Genomic DNA, 16781 nt, shown 5'->3' on the forward strand with positions numbered 1-16781 from the left:
TTGTTTTGCTTTGCTTTGCTTTCTTTTAAGTGTATCCATATACACACTTGAAGGTACATGTACTGCAGGGTAAACAACTGCCAACATAAGTGCAGAAGCACTGCTTAGCACCAGCCTTTTTTACTTCACGTGTTCTTTATTAAGGAAAGGTCACTGTAAACAGGAGTCACATCTCTAGCTCCATGTCAGTGTGAAACAAGGCTTGGGTGACCTATGTTTGTATCCTCCAAACACCGGGCGTACCTAATATTTTGTTCTAGACCTTTGCCACTTCTCTTTGCAATGCTTCCAGTCCAAAACCTGTCTCCTCATGTTTGGAAAGCTGAATTTACAGTTAGTGTTAAAGGCCAAAAATCAGGAGTAAATACAGGATACTGCTTATAGAAGGTCAGAAAAATCAGGAAGATACCCAATAACCATTAATGGACTTCCTTAAACAACTCACACTACATAACCATTCTTCCAACACTATGACCCTAAAATGCCATGAATTAATACGCTAACCACACTGGCATCCCCAGCACTAACATCACTACAATACTCACAGAACACGCAAACAAGAAAGGCAATGGAAGTGAATTCTTAAGCACATAGTAAAATAAAACTGAGCTTTGCTACCAACGAAATAAAACACAGTTGCTGCCCATTACCCCTTGTTTCTGAAATCCTGGATGAACATGAGTGCCATGGACATTAGTGAAAACAAGTATGCAGTACACAATAAGTCTGCCAGCAAAGCTGAACAAGAACTGGGCAGAAAATAGTCTGAGACCTATCCAAAGATTCTGAAAAAAAAAAAAAAAAAAAAAAAGACAGAGGAAAAGACTACTAAATATGTGAGAAAGTGTCACCGTACGAACAAGGAACACAAAGAGGAAGGCTTCACAGTACTGAAGTTAACAAAGTGAAATTATTATTTTATTCAAACCAAACTTCCCACTCTGTCCTTGGACTGTAGCACAATCACACTGTTTGAAAGGTATGGCAAGTGCTTGTGCCATCACTACAAGATACGCTGATTTTTAAAGGTGGGAGATCTTTATATCCTCTGTCTTCCAAAAACAAGTTCTTCTTGCACCTTAAAAAAGCATTTAAGATGCTAACATTTAAGACATGTGGTACCTTTTTCCCCAACAGGCATGTGATTGGATTACAGTAAAACACAGACTATAAACCCATTCACTGACTGAATTCAGAAATTCACAGTGCAACTGAAGTGCAGAAAGAAAGCTCTATATACAGCAAGTGTCCAGGTTCTATTACATACATTTTAAGTTTTGAGGCAGAACTAATCTGCACACTATAAATGTATAATTTTGCTAGAAAAATAAAATGCATGCTGACAATGTTAGCTAAAAACACTTAACTTCTAGATAAAAGTAAATAAAGAGAACAAAAGCAGAACTAAAGCCTTGTTAGCAAGGCATATATGGAGCTCTAGAATCCACAGCTTAAACATACCCAAGATCAGTAGCTTGCTGAAAAGCAAGTTGACAATTCTCCAGCATTACAGGTGCCTTGCTGACAGTCTTATAAGCTCCACTGTTTAAACGCCAGTGAATTTCAATAATTTCTTATGAGATTTTGAAAGGAGATAATCTTTATGTCAATTACTGACATTCCTACAAAGACCTAGCCAAGTTAGAAACGTACATCAGCTCGGTCTTCTTATACTTACAGGCTAAGCTCAGAGTTTCATTTGCAAAAAAACACACCTGCAGTGACACTTGACTCTGCAGAGAGCTACAGAACTTGTTCAGACACTGCTCCAAACCTTCATGGAACAGCCTACAGCAGATTTTATGTAGGGGCAGCAATTAATCCTTTTACCTCATTCTCAGTTCCTTCCACTGTTGCTAATCCAGGCAAATAAGGGATAAACCATCTGCTTTGAATTGTAAAGGGAACAAAAAGACAGACTGGATAGAATAAATCAAGAAATAATGAACAGTGAAATTTAGGTGCTGGCACAGCACTCACAGCATGAGAGTACCGGCTGGAGCAGACCCAGATGAGAGGAGGGCTAAATACATCTTAGTACTTCAGATCTGAGAGGGAAACCACCATAGAAACAGAGGGAAAACACCGTAGAAATTGAAAGCCAGCACATACATGCATGCCAATTTGAAAGGGAGATTAGATAAAACCCAGGTGGGAAGACTACAACTCACTGAACAAGGTGATTAGGAGCTGGAGACTAAAGTACTCATGAAGCAGTCTGTAATAGTAAAGTAAACAGAACAGCACAGGAAGTAAGAGAGAAGACGGGGGACTCCAGAGAGATGGGCTATAACTTTCTCAGTGCTCAGGAGGGAGCTGAGATTCAGATGAGCAGACTTTGCTGGGTGGATGACATGGATGACAAATAGGAACCAACGGGAGCTGTGAGTGATGACAAACAGGAGCAAATACATGCTTTGAGTGACTAACTTATAACAAAGAACTCCCCCTTCCTCCTCCTCTCCCCCCAGAAAAAGGCCCTTGAGTACAAGCTAGACACCCAGCACTTCCAAGCATATTTACCTTGTTAACTCTGTGCTTCATTTTCCACCTGTAAATTGTGAGCAATGCAAACTCCATGTACTTGCAGTGAGACTTCACAAACATCATAGTACACAAAAAGAACAATTTTGTCTTCAGAGCAACATAGAATAAGAGCACATTCATAATATATTCATTCATTTAAATAAATAAAAATAAAAGAATGGAAGAAAGCCACAAGTTTATCATTAGCTGAACGCTAAGCATTCTGCGTACTAACAAAGGGGGAGAGGACACCACTGATGTGACAAGAAAGCCACTTCCATGTCCAGAGGTGTGAATTATGGCTGAAAGGGTTTTAATTTCTGAATTTGATAACTTGCATACTTGATTTTTACAAGTCTAAACACACTCCTAAAATATGTGTCTATAAATTGAAAACAGCTAGCATCACATTACTCTTGGTTGCATTATTCCTGAAATCTGTATCTGTAAATATGAAAGGAACCTGGTGTTCCCTGAGCCTAAATGAGGCCAACAGCAAAAACATCCCTCTTGTGCTGAGTTACCCACAAATGCAATGGCTTAAGCAACCATTACACATATTCTTGCTTGTTTTTCATATGACAACACATTGAAAATAGTTTGAAGCCTGGCAAACACAAACAAGCACTTTATGAGTCAGCAGGAGCAATAAGACTCCAAAAACGCCCCTCGGCCCCTTCCTTGCTAACACACTGTGGTCTGTTCCAGCTGAGGTGCGGGTCAGTGTGAATCACAGCAGTGTCCCAACACAGAGCAGATCAAACAACACGCTGCTGGGCTATTCTGATAAAAATGTTACTGCAGTACATTGAAGTACTGCTGTTCTTCTAATACAAACCTGATCAGTGAGCAGCGTCGGAAGAACGCGGGGAAAAAACAAAGGTGATGTGGCAGGTGTTCCCCTCCTACAGCTCAGACATCCTCACCGCCATACCCCGGTGATGCCACAGCACACGCAGGGCCATGCACTTCACCAGGTGTACATGAGGAACAATCCAGAGCTGTTCTGGTGTGATTTCTGACTCTGTGCAGTGAGCCTCACCACCCGAAGCTGGTGAAAAATCTGGGCAGCCTGCTCAAGTGGTCAGCAACCCTGCCCCCAGGGGGCTGAAACTTGATGATCTTTGAGGTCCTTTTCAACCCTGGCCATTCTCTAATTCTATGACCGCGATTCGATGATTCAAAACTTGCAATACGAACTCTAAAGCAGCCCCAGCGGCCGCCCCTGCTGCGGACACCGGTCTGGGCTCCCCGCCGGACACCTGCAGCAGCAGCAGCAGCGCTGTCCCGGCAGAAGCGCAAAGCCGTGAGGGGCGGAGCCGCGAGGGAACCCGCGGCGGGGCTCCCCCCGCCATGTCAGGCGCTGCCCCGCTCACCCCGGAGGCGCGGCCCCGCCCTCCCGCCCGCTGCCGGGGAGGCCGCGCCCTCCCGCCCCCTCCACCCCTCCTCGCTCAGGTATCAGGCGAAACTGGTCGGGCGTGCGAGAGAGGACGGCGGCGGCGGCCGGAGCGGAGGGAGGATGGCTGGGCGCCGCGGGCTGTGCGTGCTGCTGCTGCTCAGCGCCCTGCTGGTGGCTGCCGTTCCCACAGGTGAGACGGCGCGGGGTCCGCGGGCTGCGGGGCGGGCGGGCTGGCTGTCCGTCCTGGCTGGCTGTCCGTCCTGGCTGGCTGTCCGTCCTGGCTGGCTGTCCGTCCTGGCTGGCTGTCCGTCCTGGCTGGCTGTCCGTCCTGGCGGCCCCTCCGTCGGGCGGCGCGGTGCCGGCGCTTCACGTAACCGGGTGCGGAGCTGTTCGTGATCGGCTAGCGATTTGCTTGAGGCTGTATCAGAAAAAAACCCGCAAACAAAACAGCGAACTTTAAAGACTGTTCTTACTTTTTGTTCCGGTTGTTTTTGTTTGTTTGTTTGTTTCTTTGTTTTCTCCTTAACTTTAATTCCTACTTTCGTTAGTTTATATTGCTTTTTTTGGACATAAGTGTTTGGAAGAACAAAAAAAAAAAAAGTGACATTCTGCTGCTTTAATGTTCGCTCTTCCCTGCCTTTACAGCAAGTCCCACCGCTGTATGTCAGCGTGCACTTTGCACTGTGCCGTCCTGCATTCGTTCCTACTGTGCCTTCTGTAGTAAAAGTATCTGCATAAGGACTGTGTAAATAATGAAGTCAGCCTCGTGGTACGTCGTGCTTTCTCAGCACGCAAACGCTAGATTTTTATTACGCGGTTATCAGCTGCGTGCTCGAACCGGGGCGCGATAGCAACAGATGTGTTCTGCTTTGCTGTGCGTAGGTACGTTTTGGCTCAGTGTTCGTCTGTGCCGTCTGGAACTGTCGTAGGTTTCGCAGACGGAAGGCAGACAGCGTGAAATCCTCAGGCGGTGAAAATCAGTGAGGCGTTAGGTGCAAATTTCGTGGTTGAGCGCGAAGTCGGTGATGTGGGTCTGCCTCCTGGCATCCCTTATCTGAGCTGTGACTGCGGAAACGACTTGGCAGGGGAAAGTGGTGAGCTTCAGCACTGCAGCCGGGTGCTCGATGTTCTGATGTTGAGACAGGAGAGAGCTGGTGATAGGATTCCCTCTGTGCCAAGATGTGCTGCAGAGGACATGGTTCAGGGGGCATGGTGGTGATGGGTCCACCATGGAATAGGTGATCGTTAGGACTAAGCATTACCAGGTGATGGACAACATGATCTAGTGCCTGCTTTAGTGGGCTGCCCAAAGCAGGGCATTTGGAACTAAATGATCTTTGAGGTCCTTTCCACCCCAAGTTAGTCTATGTTCTTAGTCTTTTTTTCCAACCTTAATGATTCTACGATTCTAAGTCAGGAGACGTGGCTGTTGTCCAACAGACTCATGATGTCGTGGATTTACAGTGAATCTGTGCTGTTGAACCAAGCACTGGGATAGTTCTAACCGTAGTCCTGTGAGGATATTGTCGCTGCGAACTGCGGTAGTTGTACTAGATACCGTGTGCTACCACCATTTCTGTATCTACAGGGTAGGCATAGTAGTTCATTTTTTGCACTGTGGGTAGTATCTGAAGAAGCATTTGGACAACGCAGTCCCATTTTTGGGTAGTTCCTTGTGGAGCCAGGAGTTGGACTCAGTGATCCTTGTAGGTCTTTTCCAACTTGGGAAATTCTGTAAATCTGTGATACTGGACAAATAGCAAAGATGTTGAAACGGTCTTTTGGTGTGGAAGGAATATGTTCGTCCCCATGATGGCTGGTAAGCTTTTCCTGTGGGCAGATAAGCAAGTTAACTGCATTCTCTGCGTTTGAGTCAGGCTGAGTGAAACTCTGCTTGGAAAAAAACAGCAATTGTTATGGAAAACAGCGAGCACTGAAGGAGTATGAAAGGGTTGTAGAAAATGCACATACCTAACAAAGGATTGGTTGCCCTGGGAGGGAGTGTTAACTGCAACAGAAACAGGATGCAGAACTGTCTCCCTATGCATGCCAGCTGGGCTAATAAAAGCTGCCCAGTAACTGCAGTCAAATTTTGAAGCTGAAACCAAAAGAAGTGAGCATGAAAGCCAAACTTGGTGTCTGAAATAATCCGTTTAATTCGACCATGTCTTCAAAAACAGAACAAAAGATAGCAACAATAAAACTATTGTCTCTGTTCTATCACTCTTGCAATACTAATTGTAGGTCATGAGTTCTTCAATCTACTTTGTGTTGCTTTTGTTCCTCAGTGTTGCGCTAACACTATAGGGTTTTTGGAGAATATTTTTGATTATACATTTCAAACAAACCCATGAGCATCAGCGGCAAAGCTCATGGCCAACCTACAGTCTACTGGAACACCCAGCTCCTTCTCCACAGGGCTCCTTTTGAGCAGGTCAGACCCTACCGCGTAATGATAAAATCGTAGAATAGCCTGGGTTAAAAGGACCTCAAAGATTTTGTTTCAATCCCCGTGCTGTGGGCAGGGTTACCAACCACTAAACCAGGCTGCCCAGAGCCACATCCAGCCTGGCCTTGAATGCCTCCAGGGATGTGGCATCCACAACCTCCTTGGGCAACCTGTTTCAGTGTGTTACCACCCTCTAAGTGAAAAACTTCTTCCTAATATCTAACCTAAATCTCCCCTGTCTTAGTTTAAAACTTGTCCTACTGCTCCCCCTTGTCCTATACTATCAACCCATTTAAACAGTCGTTCTTGCTCCTGTTCATATGCTCCCTTCATGTATTGGAAGGGAGCCACAATGAAGTCTCCCTGGAGTCTTCTTTTCTCCAAGCTAAACAAGCCCAGTTCCTTCTCAGTCCACCGCACCATCCACTCATCTATCCCACGCTTTCTCAGTTTACGTATGGGGATGTTATGGAAGATAGTGTAAAAACCTTGCTGAAGTCAAGGTAGAAAACATGTGCTGCTCTCCCCCCATCTACCCAGACTGTGATGATATCATAGATCACTACCAGATTAGACAAGCATGGTTTCCCCTTGGTGAGTCTATGTTGTCTGCTCACGACAATCACCTTTTCTTCCTCTTGCTTGGATATTGCAAATGGAGTAAGTTTTTTCCATTAAGTCCCAGGGATGGAGGTGAGGCTGACTGACTTGTAGTTTCTCAGTTCCTCTTCCTTGCCCTTTTTGAAGACTGGAGTGACAGTGGCTTTCCTCCAGTCCTCAGGCACTCTCCTGTTCTCCATGATGTTTCATAGATGATAGAGAGTGGCTTGGCAGTTGTTTTTGCCAGCTCCCTAAGCACCTGTGCGCGTATACCATTGGAGACCATGGATTTGTGTGCGTCAGGTTTACCTAGATCATCTCTGATCAGATCCTCCTCAACCACGAAGTCTTCATTGCTCCAGAATCTTACCGCCAGGGTTCTGGGATTCTTGAGAGGCAGTTCTAGTAGTAAAGACTGAAGCAAAGAAGGCATTCAGTAACTGTGCCTTTTTGGAGTCCTGCTTTACCAGGGCAACCACCACATGTGGCAGTGGCCCCATATTTTCCCTCATCTTACATCTACTGATGTACTTAAGGAAGCATTTCTTGTTGTACTTAACCTCCCAAACCAGATTTAATTCAAAGTGGGCCTTGGCCTTATTCAGTGCATCCATTTGTGCCCTGGTAACATTCCCATATTCCTCCCAAGCAGCCAGACCCCTTTTTTACATTCCATAGACTTTCTTCTTCCACTTGAGATTGTCACTGATCTCCTTTCTCATACATGCAGGACTCCTGCCACCTTTGCCTGATTTCTTACTCTTAGGGATGCAGCAGTCATAAGCTTGGAAGAAGTAGGATTTGAATGTCTACCAACTCTCTTGGGCCTATTTACAATCCAGTGCTGTAATCCATGAGATACCTCCAGGTAGGTCCTTGAAGAGGTCGTAGTTGACTCTGCTGAAGTTCAGGGTTGTAATCCTACTTATTGCCTTGTTTCATCCATGTAAGGTCCTGAACTCCACTATCTTGTGGTCTCTGCATCCAAGACTGCCCCCAGCCTTCACATTCCCAAGCAGTAAGAACAAGGTCCAGCAGCACACTTCTCATTGGCTCCTCCACCATTTATGTCAGAAAGTTATTTTGAATTCACTGGAGGAACCTCCTGGACTGTGTTTGCCTGGCTGTCTTGCTTTTCCAGCAAATATCAGGATAGTTGAAATACCCCGTAAGAGCCACAAGTGCCTCTGATAGTGAGGCTACTGTTTGGCTTTCTGTAGAAGGCCTCATCAGCTTCTTCCTCCTGATCAGACAGTCAGTAGTAAACACCCACAGTGGTGTCACCCATGTGAGCCTTCCCCTTAGTTCTGATCCATAAGGTCTCCACTCATTCGTTACTAGGCAGAGCTTGATGTATTCTAGTTGTTGTCTCATATAAAGAGCAACTCTATCACCTCACCTTGCTGGCCTTTGTTTCCTAAAGAGTACATAGCCATCCATTACAGCATTCCAGTCACGCAAGCTCTCCCACTGTATCTCTGTGATTACAGGGGGACTGTGATCCTGAGGCCTCACACATATTTCTCGTTCTTTCTGTTTACTCCCCGTGCTGTATGCATTGGTATATAGACACTCCATGGAAGAGAAGGGAGTAGAAGATGCATGTTTCTCTGGAAGAATGCAAGAGGATCATCTGTAGCTATATGCACCTTTGCGGTAGCTGACCTTCTAGCTCATATTGCAGGAGGCAACTAGGGAATATTTATCACTGTTTGGTTTGGCCTGACTTATTCCCCAGTTGGTTGCAAAGCATGAGCATTGCCATTTTTTATATATTTTTATATTTTATAAATGTCTAAAGGGAGGTAGGAGGCAAATGGATGAGGCCCAGCTCTTCTCAGTGGTGTGCAGTGATAAGATGCAGATCAATAACCTTAATCTTGAACATAGGAAGTTCCATACTGACATGAGGAAGAACTTCTTTAAGGTAAGGGTGATGGCTCACCAGAACGGGTTGCCTAGAGAAATTGTAGAGTCTCCTATAGAGATATTCAAGACCCATCTGGACACCTACTTTGTACAACCTACTGTATAGAATCCACTTCAGCAGGGGAGTTGGACTTGATCATCTCTTGAGGTCACTTCCAGCCCCTGCAATTCTCTGATATTGGAGCTTCCTCCACAAGTCTTTCTTTTTGAAGCGTGGCTCACTATATTGGCCTTCCTGTTGCCAGAAATTGTCCTGCCTGTTCTAGGCAGGTGAATCCAATCCCTCCCTCGTGGGTTATCTATTTCATAGAAAGTCCCATCATCTTAAAAACCAAAACCCTTGTACCAGTACCAGCTATGTAGCCAAGAATTGGTACACATTATATGTCTATTTCCGAGAATCTATTTTGACAGCCTGTGTTGGAAAACACGGATACTCATCTATTTATCTGGTTCTCGTCTGATAATTCTTATGCTTGAAAATTTAAGCTGTTAAGCAGTTTTATTTTTTAATTATATTAGAAACAGTCATTCCTGAAAGAAAAAAGCATCATCCTTAAACACAGTTGTTGGCTTCTTACGCTCAAACCTGTTTGGTTAAGAAAGCTCTTTAAACTCCTGTGCGTTTTTGTGTGTGTGTTGTTTGTTTTTTTTGTTTGTTTGTTTTTGTTGTGTTGTTTTGGGTTGGGAGAGTTGGAGCTGTTTTGTTGGTTGTGTTGTTGTTTTTTTCCCACTACAGCTGTTCACAGATATTGATAGAAACTGTGATAAAGGTAAAATACTTCTACCACCAACAGTCATGTTTCATGTCCACTCAGTCTACCCCTGTGGATTTTTGGCTGTCTCTTTGGAACAGAGTAATTGCATTGACATTTTCTGTTAGTGCAGTTTCACTAGTCTGTGCAAGTGGACTGCATTGGGTATGGAAGGTGTTGTAGTGGGAGTCTCTGGACTGAGCCACATGAGGGCTGTCATACAAGACAGAGCAGTCAGGAGTGTCTGGTTTACCTATATAGTTTCAGGTTTATGTGGCATACAAAGAGAGAGCAAAACCTGAAGTAATAACTTTCTGGTGTATGGAGTGGTCTTGGCTGCCAGTTATAGCGGCGTAGTGATTTGGGTGGAAATTGAAGAGACTGCTTAACTACCTTACTTGAGAATTGGAAGGAGATTACAGATGTCTGCCCCTTCTGCATCTTCTTGGGCAAAGTTAGTGTGTTCATATTTAGCTTTGGATATGGTGTAACATCTTTCCTCAGAGCTCTCTTACACATAGGATCACTGAATCACAGAATTGCTCAGGTTGGAAGACACCTTAAAAATCATTGAGTCCAACCACAACCTAACCATACTGCCCTAACTCTAACAACCCTCCACTAAATCATGTCCCTGAGCACCACACCCAAACAGTTTTTAAACACATCCAGGGATGGTGACCCAACCATCAACTCTCTGGTTCCTGCACACATAGCTTCCTGCATTGCATTCCAGTTGTTTCAGTTTCAGCTAGTTTGAGGACAGCATGCCCCTTTCCTGGAGGAAATCAAGGTGAGGTTGGATGGGCCCTGGGCAGTTTGGTCTAGTGCCTCATTGGTTAGAAACCCTGCTCGCAGCAGTGGGGCTTGGAACTGTATGATCTTTGAAGTTCCTTCCAACCCAAGCCATTCTATGATTCCATGCTCTATTTTCTGCCTAGCTGATTTTGAGGCCATCTCATCTAAGAAACTTGTATTGCATATATATTGGATGCCTGCTGCAGAGTTTTATGAATCTCAGCACTTGAGCAATCTGGCAGCACCATGAAAAAGGATAATAGTGCTGTGGGATACTTAAAGCAGTTTCTATTTCAACTGTTGAGCTAGTAGGAGCACCTGATGATGTGGGAAGGTTTTCTGGTAGTTGATACAATCCTTGAAAAAGGATATAGGTGTTGTTTAGATAATAAACTAAGAAAAGGGAAGAAAAATTGTCAAGTATTTGAAAATGTTTAATTTTTCTATTGATAAGGCCTTCTTTAATTGTACAGTGTAGATCATGCTACCTAGTTTATCTTAAAGATTTCAAAAAATATTAAGAAAAATCAGGAACAGTAAATAACAGCATTTTCTCAATTTTTATTTCTTTTTCTAGAGAGAAGTGGAACCAGCAGTTCAAAAGGAAGAAGTTTTGCTGGGCAGAGGGTTCCAAATACTGATAATGCCTCTGAGGAGTCATACAAAGTGGATGACTTTGCAGCAAAAGTCCTTACAGGAAAACTGACTACAGTTTTTCTTCCCATTGTCTATGTCATTGTCTTTATCGTTGGTTTGCCAAGCAATGCTATGGCCATCTGGGTCTTTTTTTTCAGGACAAAGAAGAAACATCCAGCTGTGATTTATATGGTTAACTTGGCATTGGCAGACCTTCTCTTTGTTGTGTGGTTCCCACTGAAGATTGCGTACCATGTAAATGGCAATAACTGGCTATTTGGGGAAGGTCTCTGCAAAGTGCTTGTTGCATTTTTTTATGGAAATATGTACTGCTCCATTCTTTTTATGACATGTCTCAGTGTGCAAAGGTATTGGGTTGTAGTGAACCCCATAGTGCACTCAAGAAAGAAGTTTGAAATTGCCCTGGGCATCTCCCTTGCTATCTGGATACTGATTTTGTTGGGAACCATTCCACTGTATCTTGTTAATCAGACAGCATATATTTCAGACCTTAACATCACTACCTGCCATGATGTGTTGCCTAGCAATGTTTTGGCTCATGACATGTTCAATTACTTCCTCTCACTTGCAATTGGACTCTTCCTAATTCCAGCTCTCATCACTGCTGTTGCTTACATACTAATGATTAAGACTCTGAATGCTTCAATCTCAGATATAAGCACTGGGAAGAAACGAAAAAGAGCAATCAAACTCATTATTGCTGTCCTGGCCATGTATCTCATATGTTTTACACCAAGCAATGTGCTACTTGTTGTGCACTATCTGCAACTCAGAAACAGTAATGAGAGCTCTCTGTACATGTCATACATAACTGCACTGTGTCTATCCACTTTGAACAGTTGTATTGATCCATTCATTTACTACTATATTTCAAAAGACTTCAGAGACAATCTTAAAAATGCTCTTATTTGCCGAAGTGTGCGAACTACACGAAGGATGCAGGTCTCTCTCTCATCAGGCAGATACCCCAAGAAATCTAATTCTTACTCTTCAAATTCAAATGGAACCTCTAAATCAACCTACTGACTTCAGTCCTAGAAAAAAGTGAACTTTTTACCACTGGAAGGAAGGCAGTGACAAGAAAGTTATTTTATACAACAGTTTGAAGAAATAACTTTGCTTTTTTATTCACATTTAAAGCCTAGATGTCAGAACTGACATCCTGTGATCTTATACAGAATTAGCAAACAGATAAATCTTCTAACCAGGCTGGAAAAGAAAATCATGACATTTCTGATCCTTTGCGAAAGTGCTCCTGTCCTCAGTCTGCTGGGGTTGAAGACATTTTTGTTCAATATTGAAGTTGTCTAAAAGCAGAATGTCACTGGAATGTTATATAGAGCCACTAGTATATTTAATTAACAGATAAATCTGTTTTGTTTGGCTTTAACTGTAATGAACAGTTAAACACATTATTTATGACCAGCGTTGCTCTCTGTACGTGCTTACACTGAATATTGTTTAAACAGAAATGACAGAAAGGAGAATCTATTTCACTATGTTGTTGTGGGTCCAGCAACATGAGTGCTTATTATTTGCTGTATAATATAATCTTACATTGTTTTCCAAATGTTTTAAATACGAACACTGTAGAAGCCTGGTGAGATTATCATGTTAAGTTGGCAAGCTGAACCTGTTATCAGCTAGCACTGGATAAATAAAATGTTAGTTGAGATTATATACTGTTACTTAGTACTTGCCAGAACCTGATCTTAAATGACTTTATTTAACAAAATTTTGATAAGTAGCTTTGATTTTTTTTATATATATATAACTTGTATTTTTTAAGATATCTAAATAAGACTTTTTTATGTGTAACAAATTGGAATTGCCTGCTTTCTTTAATGCTTTTATATATTTTTCAAATGGCTCAGCAGTTCAGCTTGCCTGGTTTCAGAGAGGTTGTTCCACGGTGAAATAGAAGCCTGACAGCTACAGCTGTAACCTATGAATTTGTCAAGTAGGATTACCTGTTGATGCATTTCATTAGAACATACCTCTGTTTCCTTCAGATAACTAAATCAAATGGTTCAGAACTCAGGGAAAATTATGAGATAGAAAACACATTAATAAAGATATGGAACTTCGGCATTATTGGATTTCTAAAATATCTTAAACCCTTCTCCCCTATCCTTAATATTTGTGACCACTCAGGAATATGGAAATGCATTTACTTAACAATCTGAAAAGCTGCTGTTGTACAGCTGGTTTCTCAAATCTTCCAGATTTTTTCAAATCTTCCAGTCCTCCTAAGTCTCACCAAGCTGTACATTGCACTAGCGTCTAAGTGTCCTATCTGAGACTTAGGTGGAGCTGCATCCCTACAAACGTAAGCAAATAGAGAAGCTGTCAGTCCAAACAACACTCTGGAACAACTGATACATAGATGGGAAATAGCCAGCCTTTTTGGGGATCTTCAACTGCAGCAAGGATCAGAGCAGTTATGTACAGTTTAAAGGCTGCGAGTATTCCTATAATAAATACTGTGTTATGTGCTTTTTTTTTGTTATTCCCTTGTGATTGCTTGCTTTTGTTTTAGTCACTTCAGTCCCTTGTTTTATTCTTTCGTTTCCACGTTCTCCCCCTGCTTTTCCGATGAGCTCATGCATCACCATATGTAAAGATGTGCTCGTTAGAACTTTCACTCTGTTGTGATAAACTTGGAATTGTAAATAAAGTCAACAAACATTTCTTCTAAGCATCTGCAGATTCAGTAGTTTTCTTCCACGTGTAGTAAAATCTAAGAAGTTTGTTTAATGTGTTTGACCACTCCTTTTGAGGATTAAACAAGCTCTAGCCCTCCTTTTGTTTGCTGCAATCTTGTCTACTAATTCTAACCAGATACTTAATACAAAAGTGAAATGTCATGGCATTCCAGTGGTCCTAACTAAAAGAGCAAGTCATTTTAATGGATGTCTGAAGAGCAGAGAGTACAGCTTTTCAGGTTGCACAGAACACAAGTGCTTTTTAGGCATGAAAGTTGTGTTTCTATCAGAAAACATGAAGAGCAAGTAGGGAAATAATTGCTTTTTTATTATTAAACTGAAGATGTAATGTAGCATCCTTAATGGAAAATAACTGTTCATAAGTGGCCTTACCTTATTGTGAAGATTTGACATCTGAATTCTACCCTTATTCTGTGCACAATAAACAGAGTATGAGAACATCTTTTTTTTTTCCCTTCTGAGTAGCCTAATGTGCTTCCTGCTTTATATGCAGTAATGAGTAACTCGAATGGCATGCACTTCATGTGATTGGAGTGGTGCCTGAGCTCTGAGCACTATCTGAGTTCTGCCAGGAGTCCAAGGGTTAACGGCTGTATGTTTGTCATGATTTTGGCTAGGATACAGTAAATTTTCTTTCCAGATGCCCGTATGATGATGCGTTTGCAATTTTTGGTGTTCGCACACTGATGTCCTCAGCTATTGCAGAACAGTGCTCACACAGAGCCAAAGATTTTTCTCTTTCTCATGCTGCCCTGCCGAAGGGGACACAGCCAGGACAGCTGACCCAGACTGACCAAAGGGATATTCTGTAGCTTGGGGTGCCATACTCAGCAGTAAGAGCTGGGGTAAAGGAGGAGATAGTGTTTGTCTTCCCAGCAAACCTTCATATATGATGAGCTGTGCTCTCCTGGAAGCGGCTGAAAGCTGTCTGCCAATGGGAAGCAGCATACGAGTTCCTTGTTTTGCTTTGCTTGTCTGTGCAGCTTTTGCTTTACCTAGTAAACTGTCAATCTCAGCCCACAAGTTCGCAAACTTTTACTTTCCTGATTGTTTTCCCCATCCCACTGGCAGAGAGTGAGTGAACGGCTTTGTGGTGCTGAAATGCCTTCAAGGTTATCTACAGTAGTCCTTTTGGTGCCCAACATGGGACACAAAGGGTTGGAGATTAGACCGTGGAGTGTGCTAGACCAAATTTAAAGATATTAAAGCTGTTTCACTGCTAATTGGTAGGCTTCTTTGGTTGTTACTGGCCTTGCATGCTTCACTATATATTAGAGTCCAATGCTTATTTTTGGCAGCTTTTTTTTTCTTGCTGTTTGCTCTACTCCCTGTCATCTTGCTTTGCTTTGCCTGGAGGTGTTTTAATAACAGCCATGTCCCTGGGCTGGCAGATGGCCATGGTGTCAGTGCTGTCCCTATGCTGATGTACTGGACAGGTTGAGACTCCAGACCAAATGTAAGTCATCAGTGTATGACTGACCTGTGGATGAGCCCACCTGGGAGCACATACACCCTGAGGCATCTGCGGCTACAGATAAGTCCATTCTGGAGTGAGTCTTCATCAGAGTGTTTGTGGCCGTGATAAAGTCTGTGTCACAGCAGGTACACCTTGCAGCATCCATATCTATGGATTAGGCCATGTGTGTATACCTTGAAATGTCTGTGGTCATGTATAAGACTACGACACATCAGTGTCTGAAAGGATCTCTGAAGGATCCATTATGAATGAAAAAAGCTGCACCAGAGCAGCTTTTTTTCTTTTTTTTCTTTTTTTTTTTTTTTTGTACTTATAACTCAAAACAACTGTGAATGCGTATAAGTCCATGCCACAGAAAGTATACTTCTGAGAAAGCTGTGGCCTGTTAATAATTACTGTGTACATTAGAACAGGTAGACCTCAAAGCATCTGTGACTGTCTACGTAGTAGACAGGGTAGGTACACAACATGGACAATAGACTGTGATTCAAGGATGAGACCATGCTGAAGTAGGTACACTTCTCAGGGACTGCTGAGAATGGTGTTCTGGTTTCACAGAATCACAGAATCACAGAATTGCCAGGGTTGGAAGGGACCTCAAGAATCATGAATCTCCAACCCCCCTGCCACATGCAGGGCCACCAACCTTCCCATCTAATACTAGACCAGGCTGCCCAGGGCCCCATCCAATCTGGCCTTGGACACCTCCAGGGACGGGGCATCCACAACCTCTGTGGGCAGCCTGTTCCAGTACCTCACCACTCTCTCTGTAAAGAATTTCCCCCTGACGTCCAACCTAAATCTCCCCTCCCTCAACTTAAAACCATTTCACCTCATCCTGCAGTTATCTACCCTTTCAAAGAGTTGATTCCCCTCCCCTCTGTAGGCTCCGTTTTAGGTACTGAAAGGCTGCAATGAGGTCACCCTGCAGCCTTCTTTTCTCCAGGCTGAACAAGCCCAACTCCCTCAGCCTGTCCTCACAGGGGAGGTGCTCCAGTCCCCTGATCATCTTTGTGGCCCTACTCTGGATCCTCTCCAACAGCTCCCTGTCTTTCTTGTACTGGGGGCTCCAGACTTGGACGCAGTATTCCAGATGGGGCCTCACAAGAGCAGAGTAGAGGGAAACAATCACCTCCCTGTCCCTGCTGGCCACCCCTCTTTTGATGGAGCCCAGGATACCATTTGCCTTCCGAGCCGCATGGGCACACTGCTGGCTCATGTTAAGTTTTTCATCTATTAAGACCCACAGGTCCTTCTCCACAGGGCTGCTCTCAAGGACTGTTCCTGATTTCTGCTAGGACAGTGTTGATTTTCTTCATAGTGTCTGGTATGATGCCCTGTTTTGACTTTAGAAGAAAAAATGCTGATAATACACTGATGTTTCAGTTATTGCTGAGGAATGCTGCACAGAGCCCAGAACATTTCATTTTTCAGCTCCTCATGCTGTCCTGCTAGCAAGGGGCTG

General features: G+C 43.4%; 1 protein-coding gene across 1 annotated transcript; it reads left to right on the forward strand.

Moving 5' to 3' along the window:
- Nucleotides 1-3946: 3946 nt before the first annotated feature.
- F2RL1 (F2R like trypsin receptor 1) lies at nucleotides 3947-14057 on the forward strand. Its single transcript, XM_031610135.2, has 2 exons — nucleotides 3947-4115; nucleotides 11034-14057. Exons 1-2 carry the CDS (start codon nucleotides 4046-4048, stop codon nucleotides 12137-12139), a joined length of 1176 nt encoding a protein of 391 aa, XP_031465995.1. The 5' UTR covers nucleotides 3947-4045; the 3' UTR covers nucleotides 12140-14057.
- The last annotated feature ends 2724 nt before the right edge of the window (nucleotides 14058-16781 follow it).

This window comes from Phasianus colchicus, chromosome Z, assembly GCF_987193195.1.
Source record: "Phasianus colchicus chromosome Z, bPhaCol1.hap1.1, whole genome shotgun sequence".
Classification (NCBI taxonomy): Eukaryota; Metazoa; Chordata; class Aves; order Galliformes; family Phasianidae; genus Phasianus; species Phasianus colchicus.

Coding starts and splice junctions, on each gene's coding strand:
- F2RL1 (XM_031610135.2), top strand. CDS start 4,046: ATGGCTGGGCGCCGCGGGCTGTGCGTGCTGCTGCTGCTCAGCGCCCTG. Junction 4,116..11,033: donor GGTGGCTGCCGTTCCCACAG/GTGAGACGGCGC, acceptor TTCTTTTTCTAG/AGAGAAGTGGAACCAGCAGT.